This window comes from Trichomonascus vanleenenianus, assembly GCF_965637985.1.
Source record: "Trichomonascus vanleenenianus strain CLIB 3782 genome assembly, contig: TRVA0_012S, whole genome shotgun sequence".
In the NCBI taxonomy this organism is placed as follows: Eukaryota; Fungi; Ascomycota; class Dipodascomycetes; order Dipodascales; family Trichomonascaceae; genus Blastobotrys; species Blastobotrys vanleenenianus.
In genome coordinates this window covers 61,360-76,127 of record NW_027481875.1, presented here as the reverse complement: position 1 = coordinate 76,127, position 14,768 = coordinate 61,360, and the positions used below count along the sequence as shown (strand labels likewise).

The 14,768-nt window shown below is 49.3% G+C and overlaps 5 protein-coding genes across 5 annotated transcripts; 4 read left to right on the top strand and 1 right to left on the bottom strand.

Annotated features, from left to right (window-relative positions):
• Window positions 1-240: 240 nt before the first annotated feature.
• Window positions 241-1,749, top strand: TRVA0_012S00826 (type II protein arginine methyltransferase; the record flags this gene model as incomplete). The annotated part of the gene is made up of 1 exon (XM_076683968.1): window positions 241-1,749. One exon carries the CDS (start codon window positions 241-243, stop codon window positions 1,747-1,749), a length of 1,509 nt encoding a protein of 502 aa, XP_076541722.1.
• An 808-nt stretch (window positions 1,750-2,557) lies between these two features.
• On the top strand, window positions 2,558-2,872 carry PCC1 (chromatin DNA-binding EKC/KEOPS complex subunit PCC1; the record flags this gene model as incomplete). Its single annotated transcript, XM_076683967.1, has 2 exons — window positions 2,558-2,574; window positions 2,623-2,872. 2 exons carry the CDS (start codon window positions 2,558-2,560, stop codon window positions 2,870-2,872), a joined length of 267 nt encoding a protein of 88 aa, XP_076541721.1.
• Window positions 2,873-3,994: 1,122 nt separating this feature from the next.
• TRVA0_012S00782 (uncharacterized protein) lies at window positions 3,995-6,028 on the top strand (the record flags this gene model as incomplete). The annotated part of the gene is made up of 1 exon (XM_076683966.1): window positions 3,995-6,028. The coding sequence occupies one exon, from the start codon at window positions 3,995-3,997 to the stop codon at window positions 6,026-6,028; it is 2,034 nt and encodes a 677-aa protein (XP_076541720.1).
• Window positions 6,029-6,315: 287 nt separating this feature from the next.
• On the top strand, window positions 6,316-7,424 carry CTP1 (tricarboxylate transport protein; the record flags this gene model as incomplete). The annotated part of the gene is made up of 3 exons (XM_076683965.1): window positions 6,316-6,333; window positions 6,381-6,453; window positions 6,499-7,424. 3 exons carry the CDS (start codon window positions 6,316-6,318, stop codon window positions 7,422-7,424), a joined length of 1,017 nt encoding a protein of 338 aa, XP_076541719.1.
• A 4,024-nt stretch (window positions 7,425-11,448) lies between these two features.
• Window positions 11,449-13,785, bottom strand: ADE57 (bifunctional aminoimidazole ribotide synthase/glycinamide ribotide synthase; the record flags this gene model as incomplete). Its single annotated transcript, XM_076683964.1, has 1 exon — window positions 11,449-13,785. The coding sequence occupies one exon, from the start codon at window positions 13,783-13,785 to the stop codon at window positions 11,449-11,451; it is 2,337 nt and encodes a 778-aa protein (XP_076541718.1).
• Window positions 13,786-14,768: the final 983 nt, after the last annotated feature.

Sequence of the window (14,768 nt, the reverse complement as noted above, 5' to 3'; positions counted from 1 at the left end):
GTTTTTTCAAAGGGTGGTATGACGGTTTTGTGGCGACAACGATCTCAATGTCCACAAGTCTATTTAATTATTTTATTCCTATTGTTTTTTTAATACCGTGGTTATTGAATGTTGAATATAGATACATCTGATGCCCATGTACCTGTTCACGGAGTACGATAATATGTGTGGATGCACAGCCGTACGGGCGAAAAAAATACAGTGAAGCTGTGTGGTGAACTCCTCTTCAAATCAAACGAAATGTGGAGGAGCGTCGTGGATAGACGGTCGTTTGTGCGTCGTCAGAGCACGTGGGAGAAGCTGAAGAATGCGACCAGGAAACGAATGCAGCAGAAGGAAGAAGCCAGGCAGCAGCTCAAGAGCTTTCAGCATGACTACAGTGTCCGGCCCCATACTTACTCGCATTCAAGCGAACAGAACCAGGAAGTGTTTGAAAACATTCCGCTAGTGACCAGCAAGCGATTGGCCCGGAATAAAGATCGGCCAAAGCATGTCCGGATGTTGGCAAGAGATTTCATGGACGACTCGCTCTATAACCCAAACTATGGCTATTTCTCAAAAGAAGTGGAGATTTTTTCACCATCCAAGCCATTCTCGTATAACGACATTGCAAACCAGGACGAATTTATGTATAAATGGACCGCTGAATACCAACAATACGGCCAGGAAGAAATTGAGGCCAGCTCCGACGGGAACAGCAATCTCCACCGCCCTCTTGCCAGCCGGCAGCTGTGGCACACCCCAACCGAGCTGTTTAAACCGTATTATGGGCAGGCTCTGGCGCGATACTTGCTGGTTAACTACAAGCTCTCGCTTTATCCGTATGCTGATCTCATAATCTACGAAATGGGTGCTGGTAACGGTACTCTCATGCTGAATATTCTAGACTATCTCAGAGATACACAGCCGGACGTGTACAGCCGAACGAAGTACAATATCATTGAAATCTCCGGAAGCCTTGCCTCGAAGCAGGCGTCCAATTTGCAGAAACAGGCTTCTAACCAGGGCCACGGCGATAAGGTCGAAATCATTAATAAGAGTATTTTCGACTGGACGAAGGAGGTCCCCGAGCCTTGTTTCTTTATTGGCTTAGAGGTGTTTGATAACTTTGCGCACGACGTGCTGCGCTACGACAACTTCACCTACAAGCCATACCAGGGGTACGTTGTGGCTGACAGGAATGGTGATCTCAGCGAATTGTATTCTCCCGATCTCGATCCGTGGGCTCAAGAGTTCCTCAAGTTGCGTAACGAGATACCAGATTATACCCCTAGCTGGGAGCTTGGGTTCCATCCACTAGCCCAGCCGACCTATCTCAGGCGGCTCAAGAACCTAGTGTGGCCGTTTAGAGGTAACTTCTCTGACCCAGAATATATCCCGACGAGGTACCTCGAATTTCTGCATGTGCTCAAAGATAAGTTCCCTGAGCACAGTATCCTGACCTCAGATTTCACACACCTCGACTCGACCATCGCCGGATACAACTCGCCAGTTGTTCAGACGGTCCTGAATAAGGAAATGATCCCGGTGTCCACATACATGGTCCTCCAGGGCTTCTTTGATATCCTATTCCCTACTGACTTTGATCTTGCGTCGCAGCTGTATCAGAAGGTTACTGGCAAGGTAGTCAAGACTTCTACGCATCGTGAGTTTATGGAAACGTGGGCTGAGCTAGACGAGACAAGCACGCGGACTGGCGAGAACCCACTACTGTCATTCTACCAGAACGCTGCATTCATGCATAGTTAAACGGCCATTTGGCTTTGGCACGAACGAATTATTTTTGTATATAGTTTACACTCTCTATTGCTTGGTATTGGTCTTTCGACGCTTTGGCGTATCAATAGGGCTCCGACTTAGGCTGCTTACGAGTTCATCGAACTTTCGCTTTTTCGAGCTGAGATCTTCACTTGTGGCGGTGGTGCAATTCTCTCCTCTGTTCTCCTTTAGATAGGTGATCTTGACGGATGGATTAGTTCTTGGCTTTCGAAAATCGGCTTCACTTACGCCCTGGCTTGTGAATTGTGGTATAACTACTTCGTTTTCTTTCAGCTGTATTGGAATTATTAGTCCCGAGTCTCGATGTCTTTTCTTTGCGTTAGTTTTAGAAATCTTATAGCTCTGTGACGCGCTGTCATGGATCAGGCTAGCCGCAAAAGAATTACTAGATTTGTTCTCAATGTTAGCCATAGCGATAGTTATCAGAATGAATATTGCTATCTTGTGTTTTGCGCTGTGTTTATATTCCTGTATATATATAAGTTACCGGGCGAAAACTCTATATATCGGTTGAGTTTGAGCCGCACGTAGCCGCATGCGGCGTCAGCGTCACAACAAGCCATTGCACATTCTCCTTATAGATATTTTATATTTGGACACGATATGTATCAGCAAGAATACGTTTTCACTTTAATAGCTTTAGGACAGCATTCACCTATAGCTGAATAACCACTAAACATAGTTACTGAATACGTAGGCGTACCGGTGGTAGTCGGTGGGAGTGTCGCTTAGGCGAAAAAAATGGTGATGCATAGCGAAACATTATCAACGACACAACATGCTGGAGTACAAGCTGTAAGTTTTGGGGTTGCGAAACTTAACGAAAGAAACTAATATGATTAGCTCTGTGGATGTTCCTTTTATTAGCGAACGCCAGGCGTACGTGGCGATAAAGAGTCTGTCGCCGGACCCAGAGCTGAGGCCGGATCAGTTCAGAAAGACTCTGACTCTTGCCAAGAATGTGCTTCATGTTGAATTTGAAGCGGCCAGCGATCGGTCTCTCCGAGTGGGTGTAAACGGATTCTTTGACAGCCTGAATGTGGTTATTGAGTGCATCGAGGAGCTCAATCCTGAAACCGGCATCACTCTTTAAAACCGCTTGAATAGCCATGGAGAGTGGATTTATTTATTGTATAGATTAGAAGCGATGTGTTCCTATTCATGAGGGTGAATCGGGTCATTAGTTTGGATATTTCTTCATTCTTATCATCACCATAGGGTATTGTTATATGGCCACTACTAGTTCCAGTTGTCTGGAGCGAGGGATGGTAATTGCGAATCGTCTGCGGTGACGGATGGTAGTAGTAATATATCGGATAGAATTGGCGCTGTAAGCTGAAGATATAATGAACTATTGTGCTTAGGTTAATTTGCAATACGGAGTTCCCTAGCTATCGTGAGAAAATATCCGCACTTTTACTTTAATTGGACAATTGCAGCTACCGTTACCTTTTATATACTCCGGATCCAGATCACCAACCAAATGATTGGCATAATAGCGATAGTGAGGTTACCATTCATATTGGAAAATCTCTGATCAGTTACGACATATGATTGTTTCGACCTCCTAAGAGTACACCACTAGTCCCTGCCTCCTACCGATACCTGTAAACAATACCGCTAACTTGTCTCAATTACCATCTTTATTAATCTCCAACAGAGGAGACCGTTTCAAATTGTTTCATCGATTGATAATAACTACAAATTTTATATTGCAACTGACACGTTGGAACTACAATTACGTGAATCAGCAGCTGTGAATACGGTATCTACAAGCGTAATAAATGAGCTTTAACAAACACACCAATCCTTGGACGAATCAATTGCCTAAATTACAAACAAACCAACACAAATAGGCCCTAATAATCCTCATAAACACCATTCTAAACTATTAAACTACGACAGCTTGCACATACCAGCCAGCTTTCGTGACGATTGGCTTGCTGAGCAATGCAACTCAACTCAACAGCAACGGGTATTTTTGTCACTGCGCGAGCGCACGCGGGCAACCTCCCAACGAGGCGTCGGGAGTGGGACGACACACAACACAATTGGGGCGGCCGGCGGGACCCCCCTGCGAAAACGTAGACAAAGTGCAAAGCGACCTGCGGAATCGACCAACCAACAGAACAAAAAAAAGAAGCCCGGAAAGCATACACCCCATTGGTCGACAGCAGATGGAAGCGAGAGGACAGAGGCTGCAGATGAAGATCATATGGAGGAACTAAACCACGTTACACCATCGACGACCACACCACGGAAGCACCGACCGCGGGAGGCCGCGAATGATCCCGACTTTGACAGAGGCCCCGAGGCGTCGAGCGCGCCGGGAGAGCTGTTCAACGCGCGATCGCTCGAGCGTGAGGAGCGACGCAAGCGCCCGCACCCAGCGGGCCAGTCGCCGCGCTCAGGAGGACTGATCCAGCGTCGGGCGGGCGGCGAGGAGACGACTCCACCGTACGTGGCCGGCGGCGGGTTCGCCGCGATCCAGGACATTGAGGGCCTTGTCGCCGAGATCCAGGGGGTCTACTACGATATTACAAGGCTCGAGGCGCTTTGCATGAAGGGGCATAATGAGCTCGCGTCGCAATCGACGTTTGACGAGGACCAGTGGACGGCGCTCTACCGCAGCCACGCCATGCTCATGGAGCGCTACTACGACTTCATGGTGCTGGCGCACCACCCACTGGGCAACTCTGTAGTCCGCGCTTTGGTCAAGAAGTACCGCATTGTGCTGAGGATCTGGAATAAGGGCGTATTCAAGCTGTTTGAGCTGCTGAGAGGCTTCCTGCCCCACTCCAAGCCGCTCATCAAGCGGTTTGCGCTGTGCTGCTTCCCGCTGCTGACAATGTTGACTGAACAGCCTTATGAGTCGCGATTTACGTGGCTTGAGGCGCTGGGCGACATTTCGCGATTCGCCATGATCCTCGACCCGGACGACACGGTGGACTGGCGCCGCAATGCGCAAGACTGGTACTCGCGAGCCATCTCAGCTACCCCGGGCACCGGTCGACTGTACCACCACTGTGCCGTTGTTTGCGTACACAAGATTGACTCGCTGTTTTACTTCTGTAAGAGTATGAGCGCGTATATGCCGTTTGCGCCGTCACGGGAGACGATTCTGGCGCTGTTCCGGTCCAACGAGAACAGCGCGATGCAGTACATGAAACTGTACGACGAATCATTGTATACGTTTGTCAAGGTGCACTCGAGCATATTCGAGGACGAGGGCGGCAAAAATGCGCAGTTTGAGCGGCGTTATACGGGCCTTGATGCTACTGCGATCAAGATCATCAATCTCGGAATCCAGTCTTTCCCTGACATTGCGACTAAGAGCGCTATGTACGCCGGAATCAACATTACAGCCCTGCTGGGGTTCGCCAATGTGGACCAGTGGGGGCCCCGCAACGTGCTTGCCCAGCCGTTTTACAAGCCGGTAAAGAAACCGGCCGATGCGGGCGCAGAATCGGCAGAGACTATGGAGCTCGAAGCGGACGAGGGAGAAGAAGCCCCCGAGGTGCTGACCCGCCCGAGCCTTCCGGCACGGCAAATTAGCTTCACCGTGCTCGAGTCATTTTGCAAGAACTTGGGTACAGCGCACGGCTACGCCCACTTGCTGGTGTGGACCCATTTCCTGTTCGCTCTCGACGATGCCGGTATAGTGGGAGAAGTGGTGTATGACGAGCTCTTCCCGGCAGCGCTGTATGCCGAAGCACTAACCCAATGCGCCAGAGACGCGCTCACGACCATATCACGAGAGGTTCCGCGGTGTACGCCGCAGGCGTTGCCGGAGATGATTGATCGGTGGAAGAAGCAGTACTTCCGCAAGCAGATTGTTCCGGGCCAGCGCCAGGCTAACATGGAAAACGATTTCAAGTACCGCAGTGACTCTGTGCAATATGATTTACTGGGAGAAGTTGTGTCCCAGCAGCTTGCCGCCACAGATGAGACTGTAATGCGCACTCAGGTGCATGTCCCCTCTGTCAAGGAGCGCCCGCTGCCAGAGGAAGTGGCTATAATTGGCTTTTCCTGGCTCCGCCATAAACTGTTCCGCAAGAGCATGCTGTCGGAGCTGGAGCTCATGTTTAATGATAATCCGTACCCGGGCTACTCTTACGATGAAGGCTATAACAAGATCATCCGTCCCGTGCGCATAGCAGAGTTGGCCCTGATGCTTGCAAAGGAGTCGTCTTCGTGGCTAGGCTACTCTGCCCAGGGGCAATTTTTCATCAAGCCACAAAACATTTAGACTTACGACTATCGATATTATTATTTTGCATATTTCAATACATGATTGTAATCCTCGACCCACAGCTATATGCAGCTCACTTATGAAATGTCCAGAATAATTAATGGGTAATCAAATGCTGTATATCACGAGTCTCAGTAAAAAAAAAACCGGATTAAAAGAAGTTGGTGGTGTCCGTATAAACGGCTTAGAAATTGATATAGTGTCGCCGGAAAACGCGCCCAAAAGCTGGTGATTTCGATTTTCCCGGAGGTTTGTTTCCCAACTCTCACACTACAGTGAAAAAAATGACCGAAGGGCCAATAGTACGTGAAAGGAAAATAGCTGAAAGGCCACTACTAACTGGATGTAGAAAGCCGAGGAGACTCTGCTGAGTTCGACCATTGCGGGCATGACTGCCTCGGCAATCGAGGTCGCTACTACTTGTAAGTGATTGAACCAGCTACCTAAGCAAGGCTGACGACTGAGAGACCCATTAGAGTACGCCAAAACCAGGCACCAATTGTACAGGAACCTGACAAAAGAGCCATTCAATTTGCCCACGCCGGGTCCGGTATACTATAAAGGATGCAGCGCACTGATAGCTGGGGGTGTCGCCAAATCAATGATCCGGTACTCGATATACAACAAGGCAACGAAATTCATGACCGATGGGTTCAGAACTATCCCAGGCGAAGATGACGAAACGGCGGTCGCTGCGGCTCAGATAGTTGTGGCCGGCATGTTTACTGCATTCTGCGAAAGCCTGGTCGTAGTTCCGTTTGAGAGCATCAAGACCACCATGATTGAGCGATCCATGGCCACCGCTCATGCCCCCCACGCCCAACATTTGGGCACCAAGCCTGTATCCCCGAATAAGCCGCCGTCAAAGTCAAGGGTCAGGCCTGCGGCTCGGCCCAGTGGCCCCCATTTGCACCCAATTGACCCCAGCATTACGGGACTTACTGCCAACGTCAGGGATATGTACGCCCACAGGGGGCTTCGGGCCTTTGTGCAGGGATTTATGCCAACGATGACGCGGCAAATTGCCAATTCGTTTGTTCGATTCACGACTTACAACTTTATGAAACAAGCGATTTCTCCAAACCCGCATGAACCCATCTCTTCTGCTTTGTCAGTGTCGCTTGGTGTTGCAGCGGGGGCTTTCCAGGTCATTGCAACGCAGCCAATTGACGTGATTAAGACACGAATGCAGAGCATCAACGCGCGATCATTGTATGGCTCAAGTCTCATGTGCACCTACAGGATTTTCATTGAAGAAGGACCGCGAACACTTTGGACCGGTACGCTGCCGCGTCTTGTGCGAACCTCTCTCAGCGGTGGCATATTCTTTACTATTTACGAAGGCACAAACAGAATTGTTGCCCACGGTCTTAAAGAAACTCCTTTTGTGTAAATACCTAGCAGCTTCAGTAAACTTCACTCGCGCATCTCATATACCTCCTCCAGTAATCTATATAGCGCCACTAGAACATCAGTAATGGCTACTTAAACAGTTGCTGAAAAGTTTACGGTATGTTGCAGGACAAGTTAAAGCTCTCAACTGCTTTATATTATTCCATTTCTCTATCTAACAATGCAGAACGAAGAACGAATCGGCCGGTGCTAAACTCCAGGATTTCGTATGATGCTGAATTGTGGACTGACATCCTCGTGAAAAATACAGCCTTTCGAATTGTGCTATATCAGCGAAATAAACAGGGATGTCGCCCTATAGTTATTAAAACGAAGCGGCCGGTGCTAAACTCCAGGATTTCGTGTGGTGCAGAATTATGGTCACGTCTACTGGTTAAATTTGGGCCAACAGAACTAACATTTTCGAGCCTTGTGGAAATTGGTGGCCCGGATGGGCCACGAAGAAAAAAAAAGGGACACCAGAGGGGATTGCTGCTCTTTTTATACTTGTCTGTGGCAGTGACGTGAGCAGACTCGTCACATTCCGGCTGTGGGGAAGGTTTAGCTCATGTTCCGGCCCGAGAGAAAGCTGCAGAACTTACCTATATCGTATGATGCACTTTGCAATTGAAGCCCCTTGATACGTTTCATCTGTTCTTTTTTTTTGCAGAGTGTATCAATCACTTTGCATATTGAAAATAAATGCGGTAAAGTGGTAATACCGGAAGAGCAACAAGGATCACACAGTAAAGACGGTGATGATGTGATATTTTGACGTGAGTAAAATCCCATCCCATGTGCAAGAAAAGATAAGTAATAAATTAAATTGAATGAAGCAGGAGCTAACTACAGGGGGCTCTGCATGCGCCTGTATATTTGGAAGTATTTCCGGTGCGATTTGTCATTTTGCCTTGCATTCTTTCTTAAAGAGTCTACGGGTACACTTGCTCCTGTCCACTACCTTTTCATAACACCAGATCTTTCTAAATGTGCAATTGACAATATATCTTTGTATCTTGATATGATTTATTGGTGGATCAAAAGGCTGTGCCCGGCAGTAGGTTCGTACAATTGAGCCGACGTTAAAAAAGAAAGGGATTGGCTTTGAGACTTTGAGATGTGAGAGGGGAATGACAAAATGATATGCCGCCTGAAAAGGGAATTACTACAGGTTCTTAATTCTCAAAAGAAAAAGTGTTGACTTGTGTGTGTTTTCTTTTGAAGAGACGATTCTTTCAGGATAGGAGAATAAACCAGGTGGGATGGGGAGCGTTGGATTGAGTACAGGCTTTTCTAGGTAACGCCAATCTGAGCGGAAGATTTGTGTATTCCGAGAACGGGACTGGTAGCGAATTGTGGTGTTGTAATGTCTCCGTAGAGGGATACTGATGAGTTCATCCATTGATCAGGTTAGCGGCAATCTATTGGATACAATCTAAAATACAGCAGTTAAGTCATTTTTCGGTAAGGAGGAGTGGCAGCAACTTTTATGTACTCGCTGCAAAGGGACTCAATGGACCTACTATCGTCCTTATACGCCTTTGGAATAACCTCAAAAAAGTGTCCTCCATTCGTATGCTTTTTATAATTTCGAATACTGGATGGTAGTCCGTTCAATGTAGCTCTATTTCCAATCAGTGGTATAATCTTCTCAGCAGACTTGAGAGCAAATTCAACAGCAACATCCTTCTTTGAAACAACCCAATCGATCTCCTCGATGAATATACTGCGCTTCTTGTACCAAGTTGCGTCAGCAGAATTCTTCCGCCATGCCGATCCATGCTTCCTTTCCATTTGAACGACTGACGGCTTTCCATCGATCCCACGATGCCACTCGTTGTATGCCTGTGTGGGATCTGTTTTGATTCGTCTGTCCATTTTGAATACACCTGCAGCGCTTCCATTACGTCCGCTCAGGTTGACTTGGGTCCCGGCCAACTGACCTGGCGGTCACAACAATTGTGATGATGACGATGGTGGTGGTGGAACTGGCTGTGGTTGTTGTTGCAATTGCGATAAGAACTGTTGTGTACGGAAGACACTTAGCTGTTGCTCCATTCGCGTCATCATCTGATTCATGCTCTGCAACGTCATCTGATTTATATTCGGTAGTTGGGGATTCTGAATCGCCTGTTGCTGCTGCTCCTGCTGCTGCTGCTGCTGATACTGGAAACCACCAGATGCCTGACTACCGGTAGCATAGAGCCCCTGCAATATACCGTTTTGTAATATTCTCAGCGTTTGAGTCCAATCTGTCAATTGTTCACCATAATTTTTCACGCGTGCAACAGTTTCAATCGCCTCCCGCTGTAGTTTGACGAGTTCCGCACTAATCTCGTTCTGTTGCTTGATCTGCTGCACTGAAAAGGTATATATTGCCTTTTCGAGCTTATCAAGCGATTGGCGTAGTTCGGGTAGCAAGAACTCTACTCTTTTGCCTCGGTTCAGTGCATAGAACTCATCATTGGTATCCATATCGAGGTTAAGCTCTTCTGCACCGCCCTCAGTGTAATTATTAGCAGCAGTGTTGGACTCCTGCATGTTTTCCTCTTGTTGATGTTCTTCCTCAGCGAAATGAGCGACGCTTGTACCGGAAGTCTCGTCAATTTGGCGCCGTTTGAGCTGTGACTGTGGATTCTCGGACGTAGCAGGGTCTTGAAGCGGCCGTTTTGGCCCATTACCATTACCATAACTGGATCCAATTCCGGCATCGATAGTAGTAGCATAGGCAGCAGCAGATCTCCGTGGCCGTCCTGGACCTCTTTCGACATCTGGCTGTTCCTTCTGCTCCTGCTGCTCCTGCTGCTCCTGCTGCTCCTGCTGCTCCTGCTGCTCCTGCTGCTCCTGCTGCTCCTGCTGCTCCTGCTGCTCCTGCTGCTCCTGTTGATCCTGCTGCTCCTACTGTGGCGCGGCTGTCACCGATTTTCGTGGCCGTCCTGGACCTCTTTTGATCGCAGGCTGCTCCTGTTGCGGCATCGCTATAACGGCTTTTCATGGACGTCCTGGACCTCTTTTGACAGCAGGCTGCTGTGGCGGTGGCATGGGTGTAGTCAATTTTTTTCGCGGCCTTCCTGGACCCCTTTTTACAACAGGCTGCTGTTCCTGCAAAGATACGGGCATACTCGACTTCGGAGGACGTCCTGGGCCTATTTTTACCTGCAGTTCGGGCGTAATTACTTTACTTGGAGTGCGGGTACGAATGCGAGGAGTGGTCGTAGACGGCTCAACTTCAGCTGCTGCTGAATTGCCAGGCAGAGGTCGAATACTAGGTGTGGCAAGGCCACTAGGCAGCATGTTAGTAGCACGTTCAACTGGCATATCGCCATTCGAATCAGCCTAAACAATTGAAATAAAAGGGGGTGGACGCGTATACTCCAACGTTTACGCCTCACCAATTTACGCGAATTTTCGCTGACCTTTTCAGCCGCGCGCGGTTTAATTACGCGTTTCACCCACCTGTATAAGCCGTGCCGTGCTTACCGATACTTAGGTTAACGGGCTCAAAAACTTCCAGTCTGAACCCTACACGTAGATGTTGGCGGATATGATGTTTAATATGGAGAGCCAACTGGTTTGTCGATTATTCGAACAAAGTGGAGGCCACCAAAGTACACGTAACTGTTAACAATTGTTAAAATGGACAAAACAGAACACAGGTTGCTGAGTCAGGTGTTATATTGAAGTGGAGCAAGTACCGTATTACTCATACTTCCTGAGTGTGAGGGTATTGGAACTTAAAATACCACTTGATAAGAACCTATTAGCCGACTTACCTGGATAAAAGTGTACCTTACCATGGTAGTTACGGTTCAATTAACATGAATAAATCTCAAAATATTACAGTTTCAATGATATTAGCGTATGTTCATAACAGATCTTGATAAGGCATATATAATAAGAACCGGTAGCCAACATCGATTAATACTGGTAGTTCAGGCCTGGGGCCTTCGATACCAATTAAAACAACTAAACTTGAATTAATATAAATACATCTAGAATATACATATAACAAAAGATTTGGGTGGTTAATACCAGTTTTCGGTATTCTTGAGCCGGCACACCTTGGAGCCTGCGACCAGCTGGCCAATCTTGAACACCCGCTCGCCAGTCTGCTTGAGCCTCTCAATGACCTCGTCCGCCTTATCAGCAGACACAACACCAACCATGCCGATACCCATGTTGAGGGTCTTGGAGATGTCGTCAACCGGGACTCGGCCCGCTTGAGCAAGGTACTTAAACACTGGCGGCAGATCCCAGGTCTTGACATCAATCTCAGCATCAAGATCATCGGGCAGAACTCGGGGAACGTTCTCAACCAAACCACCACCGGTGATGTGCGCCAGGGCAAGAATGAGGTTGTCCCGGATCAGCGGCAGCAGAGCCTTGACGTAAATGCGTGTAGGTGTCAGCAGCGAACTACCGACAGTGTGAGTAGGCTCCCACGGAGCCTGGTCGAAGTAGGTGATACCAGCGGCCTCGACAATCTTTCGCACCAGCGAGAAGCCGTTGGAGTGGATACCGTCAGAACCAAGACCAATGACAACGTCACCAGCAGAGAGCTTCCTGGGCAGCAGTTCGCCTCGCTCAACAGCACCAATGCACGTACCATTAACATCGTAATCCTTGCCAGAATACAGGCCTGGCATCTCCGCAGTCTCACCACCTACCAGAGCGCAACCAGCGAGCCGGCAACCCTTGGCAACACCGTCGACAAACGCAGCAGCGGACTCAATATCGAGCTTACCGGAAGCATAGTAATCGAGGAAGATGAGCGGCTCGGCACCCTGGACAATAAGATCGTTAACATTCATACCCACAAGGTCAATGCCGACCGTGTTGTGGATGTTCATGCTCTGGGCGATCTTAAGCTTGGTGCCAACACCGTCGGTAGCGCCCACCAGCAGTGGATCGGTGTAACCAGCAGCCTTGATGTCGAAGACGCCGCCAAAGCCGCCAATTTCAGCGTCGGCGCCGGACCGTCGAGTCGACCGCACCGAAGCCTTGATCTGCTCAACAAACTGGTTACCCTTGTCTACGGACACACCAGCCTGCTCGTAGGTGATTCCGCCCACATGCTCGGTCTCCTTTCGGAACGCACGGTGGCCAATGTCGGTTCGGTTGTACTTACCCGCGAAGGAGACGGCCTTTGCACCCGCGTAGGCCCGGTCGACGGCCTCTCGCAGCGACGAAGCCACAGCAGACGACGCAATGACCCGCCCACCAGCAGTCACCAGCTTTCCGTCCTTAATGGCAGTACCGGCGTGGAAGATCTGGGTCGTCTCGCGGTTAACGTCGCCAATGGTGATCTCATCGCCCTTGCCGTAAGGACCCGGGTACCCGCCCGCAGACATCACCACCGTAGCAGCGTAGGCTGGCTTGATCTTGAACTGGACCGAGTCGAGTCGGTGCTCAGCGCACGCCAGCATGATCTCAGCGAGATCGGACTCGAGCAGTGGCAATACGGTCTGGGTCTCCGGGTCACCGAACCGCACATTGTACTCCAGCACCTTGGGGCCCGTCCTGGTGAGCATGATGCCGGTGAAGAGGACACCAACGAATGGATACCCGTCCTGTCGCATACCGGCGATCGTTGGCTTGGTGATGGTCTCCCGAATCTCCTCGAGAAGCGCTGGAGTAGCAATTGGGGCCGGAGCGTAGGCACCCATACCACCAGTGTTAAGACCCGTGTCACCGTCACCTGCTCGCTTGTGATCCTGCGCTGGAGGGAGGTCCAGAGCCGTGTAACCATCGGAGAAGGTGAGGATCGACAGTTCGTCACCCTCGAGACGCTCCTCAATTACGACTTCGTCACCAGCAACGCCAAAGGCGCGGTCGACCATGATCTGCTTCAGACCCAAAATCGCCTCTTCCTTGGTCTCTGGGATGAGCACACCCTTACCGGCGGCGAGACCGGACGCCTTGATGACGACGTTATGGTCGACGGACTCGAGGTATCGCCGCGCCTCTTCGAAGTCGGTGAAGTTGCCAAACGCAGCGGTGGGGATACCATGTCGCGCCATGAAGTCCTTGGAAAACGTCTTGGAGCCCTCCATCTTTGCGGCCTTGGGCGAGGGCCCGAAGACGGGGATTCCGACTCGTCGGAAACGAGCCTCTACGCCCTCGACAAGCGGCTGCTCAGGACCCGGAACGACAAGACCGACTCCGTGCTTGACTGCGAAATCGACAAGCTTGGGGAAGTCAGCCTCACTAGAGCCAATGCCGATGTTCTCTGTCTTGGACAAGCCGTCGGCAGTTCCGCCGTTACCTGGCGCAACGTAGATTTTGGCGACCCGAGGGCTCTGGGCCAGCTTCCAAGCAAGAGCATGCTCTCTGCCGCCGTTGCCAATCAAAAGAATCTTCATCATGTATGCTCTCCTTCTTGGGGCCTAAAATAAAAGAAGATGAATCAGAAAATCCCTGCAAAACGGCCCTTTGCTCAAATTTTTCAGTCATGCACGGCTGATCTTCAGCCCCACCAGGGCTCACAATGGCCGACGGATGTCCGTTCTGCATCGCTCCTGTGCGGCTCACCCCACCCGCATCACTTCCTCTCGTAGTACAATACTTCATTAGCTCTCAATTGGTTGCACGAAAGAATTGAGTTTGGCTTGAGAGGTTTAAGTTTTTTTCAGCGTGGAGTCTGTGCTCTCATCTGTTGCAACAGAGCCGTTGTGGAGTGCTATTCTTAATTTCTTTTGGAAAGCCGCACGAGAGCTCAGATACAGTAACTGCCCTCCTCTGCCTCAATTGACTTGGGGGCCAGCCCCCAAACCCCCGTAGCTCCGCTTCGCGGAGAGATAGCTGGACCTAGAGTATATTCTGTTACTCGTATTAATGAGGGGGGCAGTCCCCCCATACCTCCTCCTGGGGCACTGCTTCGCCGTGGGCCAGGGACGAATTCATAATACATGAACAGTTTTATGTTACAAGTACTTCGTTATGTTGTTGTATACATTTCAATTGATGTATCCAGTGGCATCAGTTGGGACTGCATCTAACAGGGTCAAGTATGAATACCACAATACACCGGAAAACAGTACTGCCTATCTGGTATTGCTTCGATGCCAGAACCTGGTGCATTTGATATCCAGCATATACCTATATCCAATATTTATACCAACTGGTAATACTGGTAATACTGGAATACCATGTACCACCGCACATACCATATTAATAGTCAATGATCAGGGCTACCACGGTAATCTGTAAAACACATTCAGTCGAATATAGGAAGGTCTATATCAACAGATAGATCTTATTTGTCGTACTGTGAAATGAATTCTTTAGATGTAATATGTGTGGCTTAAGGCTTACATCTCCAGACGGAAAGTTCCAAGCCAATTCA